This window comes from Centropristis striata, chromosome 15 (assembly GCF_030273125.1).
Source record: "Centropristis striata isolate RG_2023a ecotype Rhode Island chromosome 15, C.striata_1.0, whole genome shotgun sequence".
NCBI lineage: Eukaryota > Metazoa > Chordata > Actinopteri > Perciformes > Serranidae > Centropristis > Centropristis striata.
Genome location: NC_081531.1, coordinates 28789879 through 28817614, shown reverse-complemented (window position 1 = coordinate 28817614; position 27736 = coordinate 28789879). Strand labels below are relative to the sequence as shown.

The 27736-nt window shown below is 40.4% G+C and overlaps 1 protein-coding gene across 2 annotated transcripts; it reads right to left on the bottom strand.

The window, feature by feature from the left end:
- Positions 1 to 34: 34 nt before the first annotated feature.
- LOC131986546 (sodium/calcium exchanger 1-like) lies at positions 35 to 26074 on the bottom strand. Of its 2 annotated transcripts, none has more exons than XM_059351556.1 (9): positions 25901 to 26074; positions 24779 to 24854; positions 19760 to 21131; positions 19085 to 19599; positions 9510 to 9616; positions 6977 to 7095; positions 5082 to 5181; positions 3494 to 3766; positions 35 to 1870 (listed from the first exon to the last, which is right to left on the bottom strand). In XM_059351556.1, the coding sequence occupies exons 3-9, from the start codon at positions 21074 to 21076 to the stop codon at positions 1491 to 1493; spliced, it is 2811 nt and encodes a 936-aa protein (XP_059207539.1). In that variant the 5' UTR covers positions 21077 to 21131; positions 24779 to 24854; positions 25901 to 26074; the 3' UTR covers positions 35 to 1490. The 2 variants fall into 2 exon arrangements, with proteins under 2 accessions (XP_059207539.1, XP_059207538.1); XM_059351555.1 differs by lacking the exon at positions 25901 to 26074 and adding an exon at positions 25199 to 25874.
- Between the last annotated feature and the right edge of the window lie 1662 nt (positions 26075 to 27736).

Sequence of the window (27736 nt, the reverse complement as noted above, 5' to 3'; positions counted from 1 at the left end):
ATTGTTTGAAATGTGGAATTAAGACAACAAGACATTTTACAGCATCATAAATGAGCAACATTTATTTCCACTTTTTGTACATTAAACGTGCATATCAATAAAACTAAAATTGATCATATAAATACCTCTACTGTAATACTGTTACAATAAATATGGCTCTACAGATTCTAGGTTAAATAAAAAACAAACTTCAATATCAACTGCTGTGCAACACAAGGAGACACTCTCAGGAAATACTGTACATGTCTTCTATTTTAGCACATTTTTCATCCCAGATGATGGACCTGTTCGGTGATTGTGCTATGATTACGACCTAATAACTCTTCCGACACTCACATCTGGAATGTTACCCTTTGCTGTCTGCTGTGCTTTTTCTAAAAGTGATGTTGAAAAATGTTCACAGTGTCAGCATGACAGATAAGAAAACTTGTGTCCTTCTCAAATCTGTAGCTAGACTTACTTTTTTTTTTTTTTTGTCATTTGTGGAGTCAATGACAAAATAGTGCCATGCCTTATGACAATTTGTGCTGGAGAGCAGAGGTGCACGCACACACGCACACATACACACATCACACACTCAAAAATCCTAAATGTGCTCAAATAATTTATATTTCATAGTACAATTTAAAGCGGGCACTCTGCTTCAGGTTGACTTATGTAGTAAAAAAAGGCATTTTTAACCTTGGCTCTGCAAACATGATACTGATTGAGAAAGCGTTGTGGGAACGGGGACCAGGCAGTGAAAAGATTATGATACAGCTGTGATTCACATGTACAGGAACACATCAACACGTCAACAGCCATGTCAAAATATCACATACAGTACTTTAAAATAGATCACCAAGAAACTGTTATCTGATCACGTGCAAAAAATAAACACACCTACTCTTTCACAAAACTCCCACGCACAATGTTCATCTTTTACATGATATACAATGAATAATTAATGTATAGATTGAGTAATAAATATCAACACACAAATTTGTCACATTAGCCCCAGTATTCTCTTTCCTTTTATGCGAATGTCAAGTATAATGTCGCCCCATGCGCCATCTTCTCTATCTTATAACACCGTTCAAAGTACTGCTTTAATCTTGTGCTTTCTTAACACTTAAAAACCCAAATAAGTGTCCACACAGAGAGAGAGGACATGGTGCCAGAAGTTTCAAGTGACAGAAGGTTTGATGCGATTTATGCTGATAGTAATGATTAGATAAATGTCCAGTGGAACATAGTGTTTCAAAAAAAAAGAAAAGTTGATAAAAGGGTTTAATATCAGTGGCTAAAGCTATACTTCACAGCATAGTGGGTGGTAGCAAAGTTCCAAAGTCCAACGATTCAAAGTCAATCAAATATTGCGCGGTATCAATAATAACTAATGATACAAATAGTTATAAACCTTTGTGAAAATAGACAAAAACAGAGAGAAAACACGTTCAGTAAACTGTAAAAACAAGAAGAGGAGCCGTGTCTGTGTGTTTCCCTCTGTCTCAGAAGCCAGGCACGTGGCAGTAAGCCTCCAGGGAGGACAACAGGATGTAGATGAACCAGAGGGAGAGGAACATAAACAAGGTGAGGAGCTTGGCTGTCCGTGGGCCCCCGAGCTCTCCGCCTGACACGCTGGGACGCCGGCGGTAGAGCAGAACACACACACACACCAGCGCCATGATGGTGAAGAGAGTGACAGAAAAGGCCAGGGAGCCAGGGTCCACCCTGAACACTTTGCCTTTGCTGTGCCAGTAAACGGACGCGATGGTCCATGCCACCCCGATGCCCAGGAACACATTCACCGCGTTGCTGCCCGTCACGTTGCCGATGGAGGCGTCAGCATATTGGTCCTGGATGGCAGCCACTTTACTTGCAAACGTATCTGTGAAAGAAAGACGGACATGAATTAAGCATGAAGAAAGAAATAGAAGAAAGGTGAATTTGTGCAAGTCAACCGGAGATCAGTGGTGTGCACAGACTCTGCAGATACGTTTCCTTAAATGTTACAACTACTAAGGGATATTAAGACAAAAAATAAAGGTATTTAATGCAATCAAATATCAAATTAAACTTCTATAATTAGCTCTCTGGGGCACAAGGGGTGTGAGATGTTTTTTAAAAAGCCAACAGTTATGGAGCTTAAAAGTGATGTGATTAAAAAAAACATGTACCGCTTTACATTAGGCACATCTTAGTAAAAAAGTCTGCTTGGCTTAATTAGATAGCAATACTGTAATAAAGAGATATGGCCAAGAAAGGTTCCCCTCTGGATTCAACTTATAATTGGTGTTTTAACAACCTCAATGGCTTTATTAATGGTTAATAAATCATTCAATGATGCTGTATAGTTCAGAGACCATAAATAAGAACTTATTTTCTGTTGCGAGGTTGTGAATAATCCCTTTGACTGATGTTTTTTCTATTAAAAAGGCAATTGAGTCAATGTCTTGCATTCTAATAAGCTATCAAGTCTGCCGTTAAAAATATTAAAAAGGCCATAAGCTCTACAAACAGATTTGAAGGCAGAAGCTGAAGGCAAAGGGACCATTCTTCAATATCAGAAGCCACCTAGTTTCCCTTTCCAAATAGTAAAGACCAATCATGTTTGAGCAGGCCTTCGTCTGTGTGGAGAGAAAATGAGGCGGAACATATTGGCAGATATGCAATCTAGAAACAGGTCAGGTGTCCTGTTACAAATATTAAACTTTTTTCTTAGCTTAGCTAACTTAGTTAAACTGGCTAACTTGTGAACACCATAACTTGTGGTTATAGATGTTGTCCTTTAACTCCAACAATAATCTGTTTCACTCTAAATGAGACCATCATTTACAAAATGAACATCATGCTGTTTTAAAGAGGCTTGAAACTTGTGATTGAGAACATAAATGGAAGGGTAATTTTAAACTTAAATACAATCAGACTTTTTTTTTTGCAGCCAGTGGAGTCGCCCCCTGCTGGCCGTTAGAAAGAATGCAGGTTAAAGGCACTTTGCTTTGGCTTCACTATTCTCTACACTACACATATAGAAGGAAGATAATGCCTCCAAAACTCCCTGCACAAGAAAATGAACTGAAAAGCTAGTTCAATGCTGCCTCTACCTGTAGATACTGTTAATTGCCTTCTAACTTATTCATGTAGAGTGATTCCCAGGATAACTTAGTCTGCCAGCTTGACGGAGTGTGTGGGGCTTACCAGGCTTACTGACCTGTCAAACACTAATTTTCATATTCTCATTTGTGCCTCTCCGTGGCAGTGTTTAGGACATAGTGAAATGGGAATACTATTAGGCAGCACAGAGAGAATTACAAGTGTAACAATCTTTTTCTTTGTTTACAGCTTGTTAATGTTTAAGACAAGAGCTCAGTAGAGAATTACTCTGACAGCACAGGCAGAGGCAGAGGTTACACAAGTCTTTCCAAGCAGCTGCTCCTCCTGCACGCCCAAACCCCAGAGGAAACCTTGGACCAGTCTGCTGGTAGAGCTGATAGACACCACACACGCCCACCTGGAACGGAGGTGCCGAGGGCCACGAACACCACAGCGGTGACCGAGTCTTTGAGACCGACGGTGCAGCCGAAATGAGAGGCCAAGTCCCCGGTCACAGCTGTCAGGACGCCGATGAGGGAAATGGACACGAAGAAGCAGGCCCAGCCATTCCAGTACTCAGTGGGTGGGACAAATGCGAAGAGGACTTTCCAGAAAACTGTCAGGAAGTGCATAATGTAATCAAAGCAGGACGGCAAGCGTTCCTCCCCACTCTCTTCCTCATCATCGTCACCTGGCAGAGACAGAATAGAGACATGAAGGCCTGCAGAATCCGTACAAAGACTTATTGTGTCTGTCTTCGCTGCTGACAGACTATCTGAAGGCCATATGCTGCAGAACAGAAAACTGAATCACAGCCGAAAACTAAATGTTAAATGAAGAGTATGTAAGTTCACCACTTTTCTAAGTTTAGGAAGAAATCCGCCAGTCTTCTGGTTGAAAGACCGGGGATTCAGGCCAATCACCAGGAAATCATATGATCATATGAACTGTTCACTGAAAGGGTACTTTGGTACTTTTACTTAAGTAAGTTTTGAATGTAGGACTTTTACTTGTAGTGGAGCAATTGTGAAGTGTGGTATTTTACTTTTACTTCTGGATCTGAATACTTTTTCCACCACTGGTAGGTACTCAACTCAACAAAATATAACATATAGGTCTAGTCATTTGTAGACATTTTTTTATCTATCATCTGATCAAGTTGTGACATCACATCTCATTTCAGATATTTAGATTAAATCATGAAAAACTAAATCATTGAAGCTTCATGCTTCAATCAAAGTTAGATAACACGTCTAACATAAAAATCCAGCCAAGACGATACCACCCACGCTACATTTAAGCCATTTTACAAATGTGTGTAAGCTAACCTTTGCAAATCATTACATTAAATCTGTTAACAGCCATGACTCAGTGATTGGGACATACAGTACATATAAACAGGAAGCATGTTTTCTATTTATATGTGCACTCTCTGCATGGAAATCTGAGTGACCTCCACCAGAGAGCGAAAGAGAGAAACTGAGAGAGAAGAGCGTATTAACAGAATGACACATCTCTGATGTCTCAGTCAGCTTTTAGCCCAAATGCTTTGAGCACTAGTGCAGATCTAAAAGGTTCACAGAGCCAAGTGAATAGCTTTTGAAAGGGCAAAATAAAAAGGGTTCACCATATCACATACATCTACATAAATTCTTCAGAGCCATTAATTGTCCAGGCAGAGCTGACCAGTTTTAGCTTTTATGGTGCGCCACGGGAGAAATTCACCACATCATGCATTTTTAATAAACTGTGTGGATTAAAAGGGAGCAGCAAATGAGCATGCAATTGCCAAAATATATTAAAACAGGCTTTGTTTTTGTAAGCTCTTTCATTCATTATCTCTTAAATTATTTAATTCGGCCAATGACAAACCGGAGCATTTGAGGTTTAACAGTGAGGTTTCTAGAAGCAGCTGGTGGGTCTGATCCAACCTGCAGACTCAATCTTCCACAGGTCCAGTCTCAGAGGGATGAACAGATGAGACATTTCACAACGCTGCGACTCACCTGCACTGACAGTGACAGCACTAACAAACTGCTCTCTCCAGCTGCTGCTCCCCACCACCAGAGCCAGGTTCGTCTTCTTGATCAGCTTGTCCACAGTGCTCTGCAGACAGCCACAAGGACAAAGAAAGAAACAGAGTAAAGGACAAGTCGGTGGGAGACATCTCTTTATAGTGACATGATTTATAGTATCAATATCTGGTCTAACACAGTGATATGAGAATGGAGACGCTGATGTGGTGACTTTAGGTGCAATTAACTGTGTCACCCTTCCCACTGTGGTGCACAGTGAGTCACCAAATCAGATGCAGAGAAGCACAAAACCCCACTGTCCCTCAGGAAAAAGGCACGCCGCCAGCATAAAGCTGCTTTACACCAGTGCAGAAAGTAGAGCCCTTCGTATCAGTGCATGAAACTGGAGCTCTGAGTATATCATGCAGTATCACATTACAGCTCAATCTAGTCTTAAAGAGGCACACCACCAATTTTATACATGAAGATTAACTTACTTTTTAACAGAATATTACTACACAAAACAGGTGGAAACGTCTTTAGGAGCTTGTCTGGGAAGAATAAATAATGATGCTGTCATCTATTTGTAACAGAAAGCTTTGAGGTTTACATGGGGTGTTATGAATAACAGATATGGACATTTAACAGGCAGGGGGAGTTTAATATGGATATACAGCTCAAAAGTCAAAACTGAAGGCTTCAAAGTGCAATTTCCATCATTCACTTCACTGACGATTCAGATAATCCATATATAAAGAGTTTTAAGCCTGGAACTAAGCCAGTCAGCTAGGAGATGATTCCTGGCCATAAAACATTTGATTTGGAGCAAATGACAATGGCTAAAAATGTGAAGGTACACGACTGTGATAATTATTTTAAGAGTGAAGGAATAACTCATCTCATCTCTCTCTGACACTCAAAGGTGTCAGTTTGTGACTGACACCTTTCCAACAATGAAACTCTAATTATACAAATCGTACAGTGTGTTAATCAAATGTGTGGTGTGTGTGTTTAGTGTTGCCCTCATCACGGTAGAGCACTTTATTATTTATTTTATTATGTCTGATTTATTATGCTTCTCGTGTTATTAAGCCTCTGCTTAATCGATTTCTTTTTTTAGTCTGTCGCGAAACCCCCAAAACCTACACCTTGATGGCAATGCAATACAAAATCAATGGGGTCTCCTTTAATTTCTGCATTATGGTTAAATTATACAATTTTCTTAACATATTTGACCATTCAAGCTGGATGAAATGATGAGTGACGGACTCTACTGGCAGAGCCATTAGTTACATGCACATCACATCAATAATTTATCACCCATGCCTAGGTAGATTAAAAATGAACCCCAAATAGTTATTCCCAAAATATTGTGACATAACTGAAAAAACTATGCCCCAGAGCTGGGGCATAGTGATGAAATAAAACTTCTTCAGAATAAAACAATTAACCAGGGTCAAATTTGGATTTGCCTTCCCACAGAACATGTTGAGCTTTAAAGACATCATTTCCTGCATTATTATCATTTTTATACACCAAGTTATGGTTAAAATGTCTTTATTTATGTTAAGAAAAACACAATTGAGGCAGCAGGTGGCATTTCAGAATATATGGCAATATATATACATTATATTTTTTTTCTATTTTATGTCTCAAACATTATGTATTACTTTAAAATACATATTCTTCTGCAGATCAACTTTTCATATTTATTGTAATCTCTGCTGAGTGCATGTGGAGTGCTGTGGTGGGTACTCAGCGGGAGGAAAGCAGGTAAATCTGAACAGACTAAACATCAGCATTCATCAGGCCATAGCAGCTTGTGAGAAGTTCAGTGTGATAGGTGAGTATGGCTCTGGGCTAAAGAGCTGCTTATTGTGAGTTACCTTGAATTCGTAGGACTCCTCAATTACCACCTCCAGCTTGGTGTGCTCGCCCAGACAGGGGCAGCCCATCTTGGACACGTCCTCCGGCCCCACTGCTGTCTTGTTGTCATTGGTGTCTCCTGCGGCAGGGAGACAGGTGTGTAAACTAACAGCCAGCTTTCCCCTCATAGGTCATTTGCTACAAAATAAGATGCCATATCTATTGATAATGAAACCCAGTCTTCCATGTGTACTGTTTGCATGAGAATTAATCGTAGTTAGAGTCACAAGTGACATTAGGGTTCAAGTTAATCTGCTGTGAATGTGACACAGCTTTTAAAAGAACTGGCTGATTAATTTCAAGTAGTTTCACAATAATCTGCAAATCATTTTTGTATATTCCATTCAGTGGTGGAATGTATTTAGGTACATTGACTTAAGTACATTTTTGAGATTTGTGTACTTTACTAGTATTTCCATTTTATGTAACTTTATACTTCTACTTCACTACATTTAACTGACGGCTTTACTTACTTTTCAAGTCGAGATTTAACATGAATATTATGATACATTTAAAGTTATTAGACATTTTTCAATTAAACCTCATAACAATTTTAAGTAGTTAAAATGAGCCTTATCTTCGCTTAAATTCAGGACTTTTACGTGTAGTGGAATAATTTCACAGTGTGACTTTTACAGTGTACTTTTACTTAAGTAAGGGATCTGAATACTTCTTCCACCACTGATTCCACTTTAGTTTTGGATTATTAAAAAAAAAAAAAAAAAAGCTTTTTTATGATTGCAATTTAAGTACATCTTAAAAATAAAAAAAATATATAAATATATTTATGAGGTATACTTATATATAAATAATTGTGTTAAATTTATAATGCCATATTTATTCATATAATAGGCTTATTTATTTGTTTATTTTGTGCTTATGCATCCAAGAAGTATTGTATACTGTGTACCTCAGCGAGATTGATTTTTTGTCATTGTGATAATGTTGACTTAATAATTTGTAATTCTTTGGGGCAGGTACAGGCATGCCTTTTAATAAAATCAATTATACAAATGTTAATGTAAAACACCCATAGAATTGGGCAAAGATGACCTTGATGGACATACTGACATAAGTTATATTAAAATAACAAATCTGAAATCACTTATGTTTTAACATTCTTTTGCAGTGATGTCAGTCATTACAGTAAATTAAAAAAAAGATATGATTAATGCGCAACTGTGTAAGGTAAAACCCTGAGTCCAAAAAAGTTAACTTAATTAAGCAGAATGCAAAAATGTGCTAATCCTTTGTGATATGTGATATATTCAGTTATAACTAATGCAGTGTTGTGTTGTTTTAGCCACATGCTAAAAAAGCACACTTGCAGAAACTTGAAATGAAGCCTCATACACATTTTTGGTCTTACAGTTCTTCTGTTTAAATCTTTTGCTTTTGGTCTAATCCTAACTTTTACCATACCCATTAACCTTTACTTGGGCAGGAGGCTTTTTAAGAGGTTAACATTAAAAGGGATAAACGTTTGTGGGTAACACTTTATTTAAAGGGGTATGCATAAGACTGACATGACATCTGTCATTAATATGCTAATGAATGTTGTAATTAAGTGTCATTTGGTCAATTATGTCATCTTTAATGCAAAGTTGACATTGTTTGAGATTCTTTGACAAGAACACAGGATTACTTCCTCAAAAACAGGTCCCCGACATATTCACATATAAATGTACATTTTGTACTTTTGAGGAAAAATAACAAAAATGAGGATGAGGATCACTTGTTCTTTAAAAAAGAAGAAGCTTGTTTTAACATTTGTGATCATGTATGTTCAAACAGGAAGTAAGGAAGTAGTAAAACAGATTATTATACTGATTTATAAATAAATCAACAACTTAAGTGTAATCATAGATTATTAGGAGGAGTTTTCCCACTTTTTTCTTTACTGTGATAGTTTCAGACATCTCAAACAAGGTCAACTTTGTATTAAAGGTGACATAATTAACTGAATGACACTTACTGACAACATTCATAAGCATGCATAAAGCCTCCTTCATCTTATCAACAGTTGTCATGTCAGTCTTATGCATACACCTTACAATAAAGTGTTACCAGTTTGGATTGTAAATATAGACTCCAATTATGAATTTGATGCATTCTTTTTTATTTATGGTTTACACAGTGTCTGATCTTCTGTGGAATCTGGGTTGTATGGTGAGAAATGCACGATTTATGAATGACTCTTTGTCCCTATTGTGCTCATCCTGATCTGACCATTTGAGCCCAAGATATTTTAAATTGCTACAACAAATCCATAAGTCCTCCAGCAGAAAGTGTTGCCATTAAAAGTTCCAAAGAGACTAAAGAGAGATCCCACCTTAGACCTTAGAGTCGCCCCAGAGTCGAGATGAATTTGTATCAATGAATATAAATAAAATATGAAGGTCAGGGGATGCAAAGCAAAAAAAAAATCCCAGCTTTTTAATAATGAGGAATATCACTGTGCTGCTGAAGCATGCAGCTGTGTCCTCAGCTCACCGTGTCTCTGTCCCACCTCCAGCAGGATGGGCTCCTCCAACACAATTGTGAAAGTCTTGTTCTTCTCGTACTCCTCATCATCGATGACTTTCACATTCAGTAGCTTCCTGAAAATAGAGGGGTCAAGAAACAAGGAAAGGATGGAGCCAAATAGAGGGTTAATTCATTAATATTATTAAAGTCTGGATTTTTTAAAATGGGGTTGTATGAGGTCTTTATCCATCATGATTTTGAAGCAGACGGTAGTATCTGCATGGAAGCTAAGCAATATATTGCTATGGGCAGAAAATCAATATCAGTTTAAGAAAAATTATGTTCAGATTGTTTTCACAGCTTTACCTTGCTGCCAACAGCACTGTCAGACAGAGATATGAAGCTGTTATCAATGGTCTCTTCAGAGCCACCGGACTCCTTTGACAAACATAGTAATAACACTGGAGTTGCTGCTCTACCGTCTCAATCAGTTAGTTGGTTTGTGTTATTGTGTGACTTTGGTGAATCCAAACCAACCCTTTAAAACACCAAAGTCACACAAAAGTTGTGTTCCCATGAAGTGAATTTTGAAGCGAAAATTTAAAATGTTTCATTCAAGAAAATGTGAATTAGGAACATTTCAATCAACAAAAAAATGATAAAAATGATACACAAAACTGCATAAATGGACTTGGTCAGAAGATGGCAGTGAAATGTATCGCTGTAGGCTAATCCATCAGTAAATAGTAGGAGAAGGAGATTGCACAAAAGAGAAGTTACTAATCAGACAACTTTGGCCACCCACAAGAGAAAAAGGAGAGAAGTCTTCAGGAATTGGATTCAGATGTGCAAATTATAATTGTTCTTTCATGTCAGAGGAAACAGCTGATCAGTCATGTAATGTGAGTTAAATATTCGCTACGTCAGAACTCATTTGTGAAACTGTTTCCATTTCTCTTTAGCATATTGACTATTTTTTTTTTAAAAGACAAAAAACACCTCAAACGAGCATAAAAAATTTCATGAACAGACTTTCAGATTTTGGTGTTTCTATCAAGCTTTTCCCATGCGAATCTTCAAAGAAATCAAACGATTAAGGCTGGATTAAGGTTGACTAGAGACTCCCAATGTTCTGCAAGGTAAAATGACTGTTTTTGTCAAAGGAGTCTGGTGGCTTTGGAGGGAGCATAGCTAACAGCTCCATTGGAAAAGGTGCTGCCTGAAGGCAAGATAAAGCAGTGAAAATGTTCCAAATATAGTAGATATAGCAGTACATTTATTAGCTTCCGTGCTCCTGCATGCTTCTCCAAACTGGAGGCATGGCGACCTCCATCTACACTGACTGTGGAAAAGTATCTCGAACAGCCTCACTTCAAAAAAATACCAAACTATCCCTTTAAGTAAATATCAGCAGCTGTCAATATGAGTTGACCTGCTGTATGCATTTTTTTTCAAGCTGAATAAAATCCAAAATAGATCCCAGGCATCCAGTGAGAGCAGCTTCTGTTGCTAAACGCATTCGAATACAAACAGTAGCCAAGAGGTAGACTGCCTACACAGTGAATCATGAAACAGAGATGTTAGATAAGAAGATGGAAGCTTGAGTTTTTTTCACAAAATTACCAAAACTCTGTAGTAGAGAACAATATGTGCAAAATAGAATATATATACATATTCTTTTCCAGCACCCCACAAGAGGGCGGACTCCTTCTACACCATTAATTCCATTAGAGCACAGGAGAAAAATAGTGAGATAGCCCACACCCCTCCCACACACATCGAGTTATAAGTCATGGGAAATTGAATTATTATCTTGTTCTCAGTGGAAATTAAGCGCCGCCTCTTGGTTTCTATACAGGCTTAAGCAAACTCTTAAGACATGTCTAGAAATACAGCTTGTACTTAAATCTGAGTGCCACAAAAACACGTGAGGATGTCAAACTGTGACCGACATATTTGCCTCAGCCCGCTTCATTCTCCTACACTGTCACAGTGCGTCTTTCTCTCCCTCTCCCTCCATCTCCCTAATGATATGTGGGTGGCTGTCTATTTCTGTCTACTCATGTACACTCAGGATTCGACAACACGGTGGAAGAGGTTTTTGCTTGCAGAAGAGAAGAAGTTTATTTTAAACACGAATTATACGTCATCGACTGTCTAATGTCAAAGAAAGTCATGCCAGTGGGAGCAAAGGCAGTGTAGCCTCGAGTCCTCACAGCAGAATTTCATCTTTAAAACAAGGTGTTATTTTAAGTGCAATATGTACAAGTTTACTTTGAAGCAGCATGGAAAGGCCTTGAATATGTGGTGGTTCAGTTGCAGTGGACCGTATTCACACAGCAGCCATTTTGATATTACATCACACTCTGGGCAGATACTGTTTGTCCTGTTTTAGTGGAGTGAAGATGCGCAGGATATAACTGGTAGGGATCAGACAAACATTTACATTTTGAAGACCTTGCACTTAAAAAAAAACAAGCTAGAAATCAAAGGTTGTCAAAGAGCAGCAGGGAAGTAGGCTCACATACTGCATTAGAGCTGATTAGGTGGCAATTTAAATCTCAACCTCTGCCAGAGTCTGATGCTCATTTGCACTCGTTTCAGACAAAAGGTGGGTGATAATAACACAAAAGGTGAACAAATCAAAGCTGACTACAGATTCCAAAAATAGCCTGGAAGAAAAGACTGCAGTGACATTAGTTCTATGAATAAGTCTTTCAAGTCAAACAGTTCTTTTCACCTGGTTGAACCCTAAGTACAACTGCTAACAGGGTGAAGAAATTGAACATTGTAGACTTAATAATCAGTTTGGATATTTGATAAGTTATGGACAAGGCACTGAAAAGTGAAGCCAGTGCAGGAGTGCATTAAACCTGCTTTCTTTCTTATGGCCAGCAGGGAGCTGAATCCACTAGCTGGAAAGAGAAGCCAGGTTGTATAGAGGTCTATGAGAAAATGATGCTACTTCTCACTTAATGTATTACCTAAGTAAACATCTTCCTCATGAGTTTGTGTTCTTAATTTTTTCTTTTTTTAATGCAACATGATTTTGTAAATTATGCTCTGATTTAGTGTAAAATAGACGATCAAGCAGTGGATGCATTACGGCGTTGCCGACCAGTGGTACCAAATATTTTCTGTCATTGATTTTTTTATTTTAAATTCTGAATGCCGTCCCTCATTTTGATAGATTAGAAAACTGGAATGATGGTGAAGAACAAGCTTGTTTCACCTCTTTTCTGTTATGTATTTTAGGCATTTTGGTGCTTTGGTGTTTGTTCATCTTTTCTCTCCATGCCCTTAATACTGCATGATGAAGGGCTGTAAGATTTTCTTTACATTCATTATTAAAAAAATTAAAGTTAAATGCTTTTAAATATGTCTTATAATAAAAAAAGAAAAAGAAAATAATGGATAATAACAGAATTGTTATGAACCTGTCCATAAAAATGACAATAGAAAAGTCTGATGCATATTTAGTGTGGAAAAATAAGTTCTATGTTGCTTCTCAATGTTTCTAACTCTTGTTGATCTTAATGTCTGGCTTTGCTTGAGTCATAGAAATGAACCAATGTAGCTAGCTAGTAGCCAGTGTCCTAATAAACTAGTCAAAGTCCTGCCAAGAGATGAGACGATCGATACCCCTCTCTTGTCCCCTGCGGTTTGGTATCTTAATTTAAAGACTGGAAACAGTGACTTTTATGAAATTGTTCCAGCATGTAAGTCCCTGTAAAGCTTGGTGCTGAATTCATGAGGTGCTTGTCTCCCCTCAGAGTTTGAAATGGTCAGTGTGAGAATCAGGTTAACAACTATAATAACACCGTCCAGTTCTGCTTCCTGAACCCCGTATCTCCGCAGGTCGATGTAAACTCTCATTACAACAGCCGCAGTTAGATTCTATTGAGACACTAAAGCCGTCACTTAATGCAGATCACAGTGTATTGGCCATCTCTGTCCGCCTGTTCTCTGTTTCGACTGAAACAACCACAATCTCTGCTGCATGTGTGTTTTCTTTGTCTTTTGTGATAGTCTAGTCTTGGCTGTTTAAAAAGTGTGTATTTTGCCTGTACATTTATTAGCTCTAGTAACTTGTATTTGCTTTTTAAATTACAGCTGAGTAGAGGGAAACTCAGATGAGGCCCGAGGGTGGTGTGGCTCTGCAGTTGAGACCCCTAGAAAGAAGGAGCAGGCAGCTTTGTGACCTTTTTTATTTGGAGTTTCCCTCTCCTCCACATTCTGCGTTGGTTTACTAAGGATGTTCCAGTATCCTCCCACAGTTAAAAGACATGTACAGTAAGTCATGAGGACTGGAGACTCCGACTGCCTACAGGTATGAGTGTGAGTGATTTTACGGCTCTGTGTTCACCCTGGTTGAGTATCTCGGCTTTCTGCACTCTGCATGCTGGGATAGGCTCCAGCCTTCCCGAGAGCCTGACAAAAATGAAGCCAGCAGGGAGAATGCATAAATGTATGACAGTATGTCAAATGCCCATGACTGAGCGGGGCACTGCCATTCAGTTGAAAAATCAGGGATCAAACCTGTGTGTCAGCATGTGTCTGCCTCCTGAAGTGTCCTTGAGCAATACACTGGAACTGTACCAGCTCCAGAGAGACAGCATTGTAGCTGAATATTAACGCACAGCTGCAGCACGACGAAGAAATATGGTTCTCATATCTACAGCAGATAAAATATGCATCCATACAACTTCATCTGCTTATCCGAGGGCCGGGCCGCGGGGGCAGTGAGGTGTTCCAGATGTCCCTTTGCCCAGAAACATTTTACAGCTCTTCCTGGGGGACCCTGAGGTGTTCCCAGGCCAGAGGAAATATTTAATCTACACTGTGTTCTGGGGCTACCCCTGGGCCTCCTAAAAGTTGGACGTGCCAAAAAAATAATCCTGATCAGATGCCCGAACCACTAGGCTTCTCACCCTGTCTCTCTCAGGCGGTGGCCACCGTATACGGAGGAAACTCATTTCATTTTTTGTTTTAGGGATCTCGTTCTTTACGTCAGTGTCTTCCGTCTCAGTAACTGAAATTTGCCTTGTGTTGGGTCAGAACCATGGATGTATAAGAAGACCTGGATACAGCATTTTGAAGGCAGAGTAATGTTCACTACTATTAGAGTTGCTCAGTGGCGCATGGAGCCCAAAACGTTTGACTGCCTTACATAAAAATAACCTGAATGGGCGTGCATCTCTTCTACACTTTCCAAATGGGAATTAATTAATCAAATTCTCATAGTAAAATGGGTCATTTGCCTGGGTTGTGATGTTTGGAATAATACATCCACTGATTTGCAGACGTCTCTTTCCCAGTCTAAATCTATGGGGAAAAATTGGCTTCAAAGCCAGCTGCTGTTTCTGGTGGCTTGTTCTGATAACAACTTTACAATTTATCTTCAGGAGGACATGATCCTGGCGAACCAAATTTCACAGCAGTCCATTCAAAAGTTGTCAAGCAATTTCACTCAAAACCACAAACTCTTTGGCACCAGATGAAAAGTCATGAGATCATCAAAAGTAATCATCTAGAAACCACAGTGGCAAAACCAAATTTCATGCCAATCCAATCTCGCAGATATTCCACAGGAAAAATGAAAACTCTGATCAGCGGGTGGCCCTAGAGGAAAAGTCAGTCATTAGGATTCATCCTCATTCATACTAATCTGTACAAATGGTATTGTATCCAAAAGTAGCTGAGATATTCAAACTGAACCGAAAAGATGGCCCTACCAACAATAAACCGACAGAAATTTCCATCCCTAGAGCTATGCCGCGAGCAAAAAGTGCAGCCTAATGAGATGAAATTACACTTAGATATGATGCAGTGAGTATTCAATATGAGAACGAATGTTTAGCAAAAGGAAGTCTATCTGTGCTGCTTTCATAGAGCAAACCTTTTCTTCTCACCAATTTCATAGTGAAAGCATGTTATTTATGAAAAGAAGTTATCACTACCCAAACCTGACTCTGCCCCTTTGCTTTTGTTTGTCAGGAGGTTCAGGATGTTATTGATCCGGACTACATTAAGTGTGAGAAATAAAGGATATAAGGGTATTGATTTTCCTTTTCAAAAGTGATCTCCTCACATCTCTTTCATCTAAGCTTATGTAACTGCCCCCGTTATCCACCTCAGTCAACTAGTGTGCTGTGCTGCTCATTTTGAAGCGCTAACAAAAACACAAGAAAAAGCATACAAGCATCAAAGGGCCTGAGCAGATTTCCCTCTAATCCATAAACAGAATGTAAAACGGTTTTCTATGTCAGCCTGTTTATTTTGGCTCAGAGGTTTGTGTTTTTACATCATAATCTATTTACTGCAGTGCAGAGTTTAGATGGTAAATTATTTTTCAACTGCACACCCCGATTTTAAACCGTACCTCCTGGCTCAATGTCAAAAGCTTATAAACTTGCCTTCCTCCTCTTGCCTTTTTCAGAGGCAGATGTACAGAAAGACACACAAAACATGAGGCACTGTAACACACACACACACAGAGCTGCCTGGAGGCCTTCTGCCGAGTGTCAGCTCTTTGTCCTGAACGCCCAGGGAAACACTTGGGTTAGAGAAGCCAGCTTTGTTTGAAGGATGAACTTTGGCAGCATGCTGAGCAGTACGGAGCAGAGATATATATTTAACACAGAGCACAAAGACACAAATACACACATAGATACGTGCCTACAAAAGCCAAAATGGTTTAAAGTTATAATATGCATAACTATCCCTCTCAATCATCCCTCTTCTGACCAACAATTCCCCCAAATCATACGATAGCACAGGTCTTTTTCTACCTTCAAATACAACCCACAGCAAGGTTTCCAAATGTAACCCTCTTTCTGGCAGCAGCAGATAAACACATCCTGATACCCAAACATATAATGGTGACTGTTAAGCAAAACTACTTCCCTAAGGTTAGGATAAAAAGTTCATGGTTAGGCATTTGGAAAAAAATGGAAGTAACTTGCAGGAAGGAGGTAGTTACATAGCTGACATCACTATTGGAAATTAGGTATTTTGAAGCGTAATGTACAGAAGTTTTGTTACAGAACGTCAACAAACAACATTTACTTTTGGTATCACACGGGACACAAACACCAGCTGGGACCCATCCACCACCCCTGCTGCCCACACAAGGTTGCCATTTTTTATACTCCATATCTTCACTTCCTTTGCTTTTGCACTGCATCAACAAATTTAGCTACAAAAAGGTAAATATGGGTTGTTTTAAGCTGCTGTAAAAATGTCTTATGGAGTCTGTGACCAGTGTCTGCTGCCCTAACCCCTAACCCGTAACCCTCTACCTGTATTTTATCCTTTTTTTCATTTTGACGTGTTTGGGACATTTGGGCATCACCTTTTTTGGCACAAAGCTAAAATAAGCTAAAATGTGTTCACAGTGGTGAAAAAATACAAAAATAGCAAGGCCAATTGGCAAACTGACATAGCTTATTCCAAAACTAGAGGGAATACAGGGTTTGCTTTCACTTTCATTGCGCTGGGGAGGAAGGACCATGTTCTAATGTTGCGTTTACAAGCAGTAAGTGACAATTCCTGCATAGTTTGCCTTTAAGATGTAGAGAGGCAGAGACACAGTGATGGGGTTTCACCTGCATCTTTTAACAGGACTGACGGAACACTCCAAATTAAACAACCTCATAAAAAATTCAGTCTGGCTCGAGCTTCTGAGTAGCATAAAGCAGGAACAAAATATGATATTTTTGAAAGTCTAAGGCCCTTGAAAAGCTGTTCAACGGGGAAACTTTTGCTGAACTGGCTCACCAGTCTTCATAAATGCCTTTATGTGGCAAGTGGAGATGAATACTGCTTTTCTTTCTCTAACCCTCTGACTTGGATTCAGAACAGAACTGGCTGAAAAAATAAGTAAACTGCTGTGATTTGACCCGAATGGACCTGGCAATTCTGACTCAAGATCTGAGTCAAACCTTTTTACCTATGATCAGAGCACCCCGGCATTTCCCTTTAAGTCCTTGTTTGCTATTCAAAGGAGCGCAGGAGCAGCTGAGCACAGCTTTGGCCTTTCCCGTCGTGTTGGGGTTTTCTTTTCATCAGTTTTCTCATAGCCAACTGTCCTGCTCTGCTGGATCCTGCTCTCCACAGTCATTCCTCTCCTGCTGCACGGCGACTGTGGAGAGAAGCATGACTCCAGATAATATGAAGTGTGCAGATGCTTCTGTCACTGTCAGCTTGCTACAGTCAGATGAACAGTCTTGGCTCAGTAGGTGAGGATTTTATCTAATGCTCAGTCTCCATCTGAATGCGGATACAAGCTGCCAGACTCTTATTTCACATTGCTATACACTGCTGTCTCATTAACCGCAGCTTCTCTAGCCGCCTGCGCTGTGTTGAGAACTTTTGGGACTCCTTTACCCCCTCTTCACTCTCTTTAATTGCTTCGGATGCTCAAGAAGCTCTTTTAACTTCCCCTTTGGAGCGACATTTTGTTTGATGTGGGTTTAAAGTGGATTCAGTGCACACACATACCCTTAAAAATACACACAAAAAAACCCACAAAGAGCAAGAAAACATGCAGATAAATGTGCAGAAACAAACCGACAAACACACGGACGAATATGTTCTAATCTCACCTGCACTGTGAGGCAAAAAAAGACAAATAGGGAGATCTGCATTTTCTTTGACACCATGTATTCACCTGCCTCTCCTCCCACTCAGCCGACCTACACAATACACCTACACACAAGCCCTGAAATCCTCCTCACACAGACAAATTCATCTGACACATTTCACTCGGTTGTTTTGTCCTTTGGTGCTCTGTAAATCATTTTGATGTGATGAGCTTGATACGGTTAAGGGCATTTTCTTTTTTTAAGTGAAAAAAATAAATCACTGCTGTGGATAATTGCCAGGTCCTTTGCTCATCACATCATAAAACAAACACCACAAGTGTGCTTATCATTCAGCCAAAACGTCCACACAATGTTCAAGAGAAAAGCTGGAAAAAACATCACACTCTCACCCCTCTCTCCCTCTCTCTGTAGCCTTCCTCCCTGCTCTTTTTATCTGCCGCTCTGCTGGTGCATCCATGAATCCTTTTGTTGGAATTATCACACAGACTTCATCACATGCACCTGTTTCAGTAGCTGCTCAACCCTACACCCCTCCTTGCTGCTGTGTAGTCACCTGCCTGATTTTCTTTCCTCCGCTCTATCGAGAACATGCATTTTCTTTGTTTTCTGCAATGGAGTTTTCAATTCTCTGCATTACAATGAATTCCCATATAACCTCCACAGAAATCCCAAAGGGCTGCGTGTTAATTCATTCATAGAAAGCTGCTTGTATGCTTCTTCTTCTTCTCCTTCTTTTACATCAGCCACATTGTTTCATTATCTCCCTCACAATTATATCCTCTTATCCTCCCACGTCATCCCTCTGAAGACCTAAACTTCTCAAAAGCAACGTATCTATGACTCATAAAAATAGTCCTTTTATGCTTTACCAGAATAGATAACTTACAGTAATCTAGCAGGACTGTTTAACATACCAACATGTGGGCTGTAATGTTTGATCAAGTGATGAGAAGCGACAACAAGTCATCACATCAAAGAAGAAGAATTGTCACTCACATGGTCTCATCATTCTGAAACTCCAGCTTGCCTGACACCTCGTCGTAGTCCTCCCCTGCCTTTGCGGTGCCCTCGACGGTGTGGTAGGGCACGGCCACCTTCCCCCTCGCCCCGGACGTCCGATGAACCTTCACCTGCATGTTGCCGACACTCTCGCTGACCCTCATGGAGTTACTCTCGAATGTAAAAATGCCAGCATGGTCGTCGTCATAGATGGTAACTGTGGCGGTGTGAGCGATGCCCAGGGCTGCTTTTGGAGGCACGTGGGAGACGCCCACCGTGCTGTTGCTGGAGGTGATGGAGCTTGGCTCCAGGACGGAGACCTCAGCTCGGTGCACGATACGTGGATTGCTCAGGCGCACGTAGAAGTGCTCATCCTCTTCAAAAATATCATCATCAATCACACCAACAGTGAACTCTTTGGTTGTCTCACCAGGCTTAAAAACCAAAGTGCCCTCAGCAAACTCGTAGTCTGAGCCAGCATTGGCAGTTGCATCCTCTGTACGGTAGTCCACCTGAGTGACACAAGCAAAGAGAGGAATACAATTAAATATTTAGTGTCTGAAGTTTTAATAAAATGCTGAATTATTTATATCTTTTTTGCCTCAAGCAATAAAATTTGATTTTTTAAATTGACCGTAAGCATTTACGGTATTTGCTATTTCTTCTTTTTACCTTCACTGTGCAGCCACTTTCTCCTCCATGCCGGCTCACCGACAGCTTCAGTGAGCCACAGTTTTCAAAGCACTGGTAGTGAGGGGTTTCAAACTGCAGGTATATGGTGTTGGGATCTTCCTCCTGCCCACTGGCCTCATGACAGCTCACCACCTTCCTGGCCTGGTCAGCGGCGTGCTTTTTCAAGATGTTCCCAGCTCCGATCATCATGCGTGTGGCTTGAATGCGATAGAAAGCCCGGCTCTTCTGTTGTTGGACCAGCACTTGGTAGTTGGCCATCTCAATCAGCTGCTCCATGTCCTTCTCCGGGTGCCTTTGTTTTAACTCTTTCAGCGTACGAGCCATCTCCCTACGGGCCTCTTCCTCTTGATCTTGCTCCGCACTCATCCCTCCACCTTCCTCCACCCCCTCTAGCATCCCATCCAGAGCCTCTTTGGGGTGAGTGTGGGAGTTCACCCCCTGGCCGTCCATCTCCAAGTCCATTTTAGTGAACATGGCATCTCCCTCTGACTCGATGATAATGCCACGGCTCTTGTCCGTACGATACCGCTTATGGACGTACTTGTAGAAGAGCAGGCGCCGATCTGCAATCCAGGCTTGCAGCACACAGAGAGGGAAGAAGAGGAAGGTGAGGACGGCCTCCCAAACATCCACCACTCCGGGGGAGACCACAGACAGGATGAGATAGAGCCAGATGTAGGCGAATATACTCCAGGCAGCAGTGACAAAAAACACCCGCAGGTGCTTTACCTTGCGGGTTTCATTTTCTGGCACCACGTAGACGCAGATAGCAATGATGATGAACATGTTGAATGCAGCGCTGCCCACAATGGTGCTGGGACCCAGAGATCCAGCCTCAAAATCATGGCCGACCACTTCAATGACAGACAGCAGGATCTCTGGTGCAGATGAGCCCAGTGCCATCAGAGTCAGGTTGGACACCGTCTCATTCCAGATACGTACAGTTGTCGTCGTTGTCTCCCCGTTAGGCTTCTTGATGGTGATCTCCTTTTCCTGAGAGGTAATGACCTCAATAGAAGACATGAAGCGGTCTGCGATAATGGACATGCCCAGGAACATGTATATGAGGGCTGCAAAGTAAACAATGGCGCGTGCCACCTTGTCACCCACCGCAGGGTTCTGGGGGTTCCACATGGGCAGCACCACGCCATCGGAGCAGTTATCTTCACTGGAGCAGTTGCCTGGTGTGCTGCCAGGTTTTTCATGGCTGGCACTGCCCTGGGAGAAATGAGTGACTCCTGGGAGCAGAACCAGCAGAAAGGAGATGAAATTCAGGACAGGCTTGTACAGAAACATGGCAGCGTGGTGTTGCTTGGAGTCTTGTGGTGAAGCTGAAGGTAACTCCAAACCTCTGAAAGACATAAGTATAAGAAATGTGCGTGGAGGATAAGCAACGTCAGGTATTCATCATTCAGTGTCCTATTCCTGAAATAACATCTACAAGCAAAGGTATAACATCACAGGAGTACTCACAGTCATACTCTTTTGTATGCAAATGACGTGGGAGCCAACTGTTTCGTTGGTCCGAGTTTGGAAAGCCAGAAATATTGGCACCTACTAATCATTGAGTCATTGTTATTGAACTACCCTGTCGAACTCCCACACATATAATGTGGTCATTCTAAGCTAAGCAGCAGTAAAAACGTTGCCCTCTGCACCTGTAGTATTGAGGGAAAAAGTGACTCAGTCCACCATGTATTGTCAAGTTCGAGTGGATTCCAAAAATAATCTTCACTGACAGTACAACAAGAAAAGAGCAGTGGTTCTGAAGCATCCCATACCTACTGATAAAGATATTATAAGATAATTCAAAGGAGAAACAATCCTGGTCTCTCATGAAAGTGCGACGTATCTCTCAACTCTAATCCGTAATATATTGTTTAATGCTAAAAATGTAGTCAACACCTTTTTTTCTTCATTTTACATAAGGCATTTAAACGATGTCAGGGGAGAACTTATAAAATAATTTCACAGTGGTTTTCTTGGCAGCAGCAGGGCCATCAACAGCTTGAATGAGCAATTCAGAGTACAGCATCAATGCTATCCAGAGGATTAACATCTGCATCGATGTGAAAAAAGAGATGGAGAGGGGGGAAAGCCAAGGAATGTAATCTGGTGCTTCCTAATTAAAATTTCAAGACCACCTCCGTCTCAAAAATAGGTTGCCTACCTACAGCAGAATAGATTTGACAATGCTTTATATATACAGTCCATGCTCTCATCGACATGCAGGAGAGAAAAGCTGCAATCTTCACTCTGACCTGTGTAACAGGAGTGCACGTTTTCCATCAGGGCGACATTTCAGGGTGAAGTGAAACACAGCACAGATGTAGAAATTAAGCTGTCATTTTATTGGTACCTTATAAATAAATGACAAACAGATTGTGTTTGTGCAACAACAGCTTTATGCAACAATTCAGTCTGCTGATCAGATTGAGTGAAGCATCAGCACCATGGACAGCGACTCCTGCAACAAGCAGGAGCAACACAGCGACAGGAAACATGCAACCCTCAGCCTGGTTTTCAAAGGATGTTTCATCCTTTTTTCAACAAAGACATTTCAGAAACCCCTGATACTGGGAATCTGATGCTTTAAACTGTATGAAGGTGAATTTCATGTGCATAATATTAGAGCTCAGAGTAGAAGATAGTGTAGCCTACTTCATGTTATTTAAAAATAATTAAATATTCCACAGCTCTGTCATGTGATATCATTGATTCCTTCCTATAATGTAATATCATAGTGCTCTCGTCTGGCACACAAACCCTGCACAAATTTTGAGTGGGTGACGTTTCTATGGTAAAAGCAAGCTCTCCAACTGGTGGGAACGCAGGGATAAAAACATGTTTTTGACAATACTATGGAGACAAAATGTGTCTACATATTTTCAGCCATTCTAGTGGTGCCATGCACAGTTCAGTGACATGAATGCCTCTCTGCAATCATCAGGTTTAGTCAACCCAGCCAGGGGCTGAGTCAATCGTTGTAAACATCCGGGGCTCAACCCAAACCTACGGGGGTCCAGCGGCATGCTCCCTATGCTATATGCACCATCATTCAAGCCCTTTGAGATAATAGAATGTCATTTGGGAAAAACACGATAGTTGCTGAGCAAAAAAACAAACAACTTTTGTAGCCCTGACATCCTATTTTGTATCTAATTGTTCTCCAACTGTCACATTCTGAAGCCATAACACAACAAAGGCTGAAGATTATTTATTTTCACTCATGTCACCTAAAATGTTGTAGAAATGGTCTCATATTTCTCATTTTAAGTTACATAACAAAGGTAGAAAAGGACATTACAAGCACTAGTAATCTCAAAACCTATTAATGTTATACTTTACTGTAGTAGAGTTCAAGGAATGAATGTTTAGCTGACAAATCTGATACATTTGAATCCATCCAATAATAATCTGGGCAGAATCAAGAATTCCCAACAATACAAGTGTCTTTAATACTGAATATTAGATCAACAGAAGAAAATTTACACAGTTATATTTGTGTTCTTGAGGGAATAGCATAGCATTAGTGGTAGTAGACGTAGTAGTAGCATATAACAACCCCCTATGGCAATGTTAGAGCATATAACAACCCCAATGTTAGGGCAGACCTATAGATACTGATATATCCCCAGTAGCAGAACTTATGCTCCATTGATTTGCCAGTCCAGTCAAAGCTAAAATCCCAGCGGCTGAAATGAGAAAGCGCCAAAAACTGCAGTTCCTTGACTGGCCACTTGAGGCTGGCTTTCAAAGGGAGTCAATACTCCTTGGCATCTACGTAAATTGTCCAAATTTACAGCAAATATAAACATGTTTACAGCCTGGTACGAAAAAAGGTTTTGGTTTCTGTAGCTAATTTCTCAGTTTACGACAAGAGGGTAGAGATCAATTTTTATATAAATTGCCCTCTTGAATCACATTGAGTCTCAAAGTTATGCATAATTAAGGGCATGGCTGCTTTGAGGGACTGGCGGTTGCAGTCACAGGTGGCTCAGTGTCGCATTCGGCCCGCCTCACCTTGCCTGAGCCCCAATTTCAAAGAAGCCACTCACTTTATCAGCTTCAATTTTGGGTTTTTATAAATCTATGCATGAGGTCAAGTCATGGAAACTACGTCTATTTTTTAAACTATGTATGTTCCAGTCAGTGAGACTGAAAAATGTATCAGATTCAGGCTCTTTGAGAACACATTCAGGGCTGAATTCAACTATGCTGCTGAACACAAAAAACAAGCTGAAAGTTTTTCACCTTACTTTGATTACTTGAGTCTGCCAAAGACGTTTCATAGATAGATCCCTGCTGGATCTTTGTCAGTACAAAACTACAATCCTCTGCACGGCTGATATTTAACATTCTTTAATAGCCTCAGTTCAACATTTTATATCCCCCTGGCAAGCCCAACAAGATGACACTTTTCCATTTCACTGAGTTTCTCATTTAACATTTAATAATTCCCAAATCATCAAAATCTTTTAAAAAAAAGCCTCTGACCCAAATAGAATTATGATGATTTAATCCTCAAATATGTTCCTGCTCCGTTAGCAGAGGTCTCAGGTTGGCAAATAAACACTTCTACATAATGAGTCACACTTTGATGCTGGCACTGTTTTGTGAGAGATGCTGTTTCTTTTCAAATGGTGGCATTCTCAATTTGTAATGAGACTCCTCATAAATGCCATGTCTACTATCTTGGGAATGAAAAGTCATAAAATAACAAAGAGAAGGAAAATGAAGCAGAAACAATGTGTAAACAAAAAAAAAAAGAAAACCAACTTAGCAGACAAAATGAGTTCTTTGACACCTGATGGTGAAAAAACATCAAGAAACACCAAGAAATCTGAGCAAAAAATGGCACGAAAAAGAGCTACTGGTTTGCATGCAGCTATGAGCTTTAGAGAGCAGCGTAGTGGAGAAAAACCAAGATGCTCATGCAACGCTATACTTGTTTTTTTTTATTTTATATTTCCCTATTTTTAATATTGCATTACTCACCTGGGTGCAGTTGTCAGTGAGTCAGCTCAGTGTGGAACTTGTGGCCTCAGGAGATGAAGTTATCTTTCATATCGCTCTGTAAAAAGACAGGTTATCTTAAATTACCAAATGGTAGAGAGAGTTTTATAATCACCGTGAAAACTAGCCGGAAAGGATTCTACATTAGAGAGTTTTAAGAAGCTTATTAAAAGCCATATATGTGGGTCAGTAGATTTAGCAACTGGAGTAGAAATACAAATAAAACATCACTGTTGCAGGCAATTCAAAATGTTACATTACAAATGGGTTCTGAGGCAACTAGATTATTGGACATTACAGATGCAGGGGAAAAAGCCGATTATCCCATCAGTATCTACGCTGTGCATGAGGGACAAATAGACTGGTCCATTTGGTGCGCACAGCAGTCCCACAGATACTCACAGAAAGCCCTGAATCTCGGCTGGACCCTGGTCACAGCGTGGCTACCCTGCACCAGTTCAACAGAGGAAGACACACCGAGTGCCATTCACACAGCAGGCTGGTGTAATGGTGTTGGCTTGTTGCGCTGGTGTCTTGGAAATGACGCGTAGCTTTCCACGGTGCTTCTTCGCTATTTTCTCTGACAGGTGCCCTACCTCAGCAAACTTAACACTGACGGATTAGTTCCTCTTAATAAATTCCCCTCGCACCAACGCCGCGACACCTTCCGCAAAGCTAAGTAATTTTTCACACACAAAAAATACAACAAACCCACAATGCGTTTTCAGCTTTATCCTCTCCAGGCTACGTGCGATTGTTGATGCGTAAAATAATAAATGAAATAACTGACTCAGTCCTCATTCGTCCCGCTTTTATCAGTCAAAATTCTTCCAAACTGTCAATTTATGAAAGGCTTTTATGGTGTTTTTTCCCTCCGAAAAATAAGCTGAGTGGAAAAATTCCCTTGCTTTTCTGTCTGAGCTGGATAACGCAAAGAACCAAACAGGACTGCACATGAGAGTAGGCGTGAATGAATGGTGAAGGATTGAGAGGGACGCAAACCACACAGTACACGGATCAGGACAAGATGGATATCAAGCAGCAGAGGGATGGTGGCAGACAAGAAAGAGGAGTGTGGTGTTATGCAAATGGAAGTCTTCTTACTCTTGCGGTGGACAGCATTGGCACAAGAAACGATGAGCGAGAAGGAAAAGCAGTAACACTGCAGAAACAGGGGAGGAGACGTTCAGAAACAGCGCTACACGCACGGCTGGTCCTCCTGACTGCGCATCAGGAGTCCAGGCTCAATGATCATTTCACCACTAAATCCTCATTATTGGCTCATTACCGTTATCAGCCATCAGAGCAGATAAACCTGCTGTAGGTCTGATGTTCGAGTCCAAGACTCTCAGATGTTGCTATATGTAGGTCTGCTGTGGGTTGGTGGTTTTTGGTGTTGTCTGTATACACAAGGATGTAGATAAAAACACACATATTGTGAATTTAACCCTGAGATAAGGGTTATATAACAGGTAGAAGTTAGGAGCAGGATCTATTATTGGGAGAAAACAAACCAAACTAAACTTGACTTCAGAGAAAAGTCTATAGCAGCTATAGAAGCCCCAATCCATATTGTTCCTTAAACGCCTGCAAGCAAGATTTCTGCACAGGTTAGACAACTTTGCCATTCCCATCTTTACCACTAGTGGGGTGCAATAAGATGTAAAGGTTGGCCTCAGGATGGTGCCAGAGAAAAAGCCACCAATTTTAAACATAAAGGTTAGAGCATCACGAGGAGTACCACTCAGCCTATAAAACAAGAAGGGAAAAAAACAGTGAACAGCTGTATTCTCTGAAGCTCTGGCACTGCTTTCTAAAGTCTGAACAATAATCCTGTGATGTAACCATGACAACATAGTATGTATCTGAAGTAACATAACAATCATACACAATCTACTTAAACCTAACCAAGTAAATTTGTTGCCGAAACCTCATCAAAGTGCAATAATTTCACAACATTAACCATGTTAACCGGTACGTTTAAGCATGAGGTCATGCTGATCTGCCAACGGTATTAGAGGGTGGGAACAAACGACCAAAGTGGCTGTATGGACTTTTTGCTTGAGTTTGACTTCAAATATCTGAGAGAGATACCTGCATTATAATCTGTTGACATGGAATTTAAATGGAAGTGCATTTATAACTGACAGTGAAGGTCTAAAGAAAGATAGGATTGATTTGCACGACGGAAATTGTGTGATTCCGTTTTTTTTATAGTAAGGAGCCAAAAGTCAGGATTCACAGCCTTTGCTGCACAGATTCTTCTTTATTCTACTTCTTTAAAAAAAAAAAACCTGTGTCATACGAGTCCCCTGCATTAATGGTGGTACAATATTACATCTCAGATTACCCTTTTTTAGTTGACACATTATGCTGTTTTTCAGGTTCATAATGTGTTTAAATGCTTTAAAGTTTAAAAACCAGCGATCAGAACATACCTGTATTCACTCTCTATCTGAAAAGCTTCGTCAGCCAGAAAAGCCCAGCCTGCTCTAATTGGTCAGTGTTAATGGGTCTTCTGCATCTGCGCCCTTAGTGTCTCTGCACCGTCATTGCAGCTGGCTAATGACTTTGATGACACTGTAGCAGCACTTTCTACATATATACAACTCTAATTCCAAAAAAATGGGAAGCTCTGTAAACTGTGAAAAAAAAATAAGAATGATTGTTTTGCAGTTTCCCAGTTTGAACACTTTGTCTGTGTTCTGTGAGTGGATGTGTGCTGTAAAAGAAATCATTGCATATCATTGCACACATTACATTGTTTTGTTTTGGAAGCAGGGTTGTATAGTATAGTTGTGACATCACAACCTTACAGAAGTCCTGGTGGCTCATTTAAATGCACAGTTTCTGTATACAGGCTGCATGTATTTCTCTGTGGATTGAGCATTTTATTACTTACACAGTATTAATACGCCATCTAGACCTGCTTTACAGTCA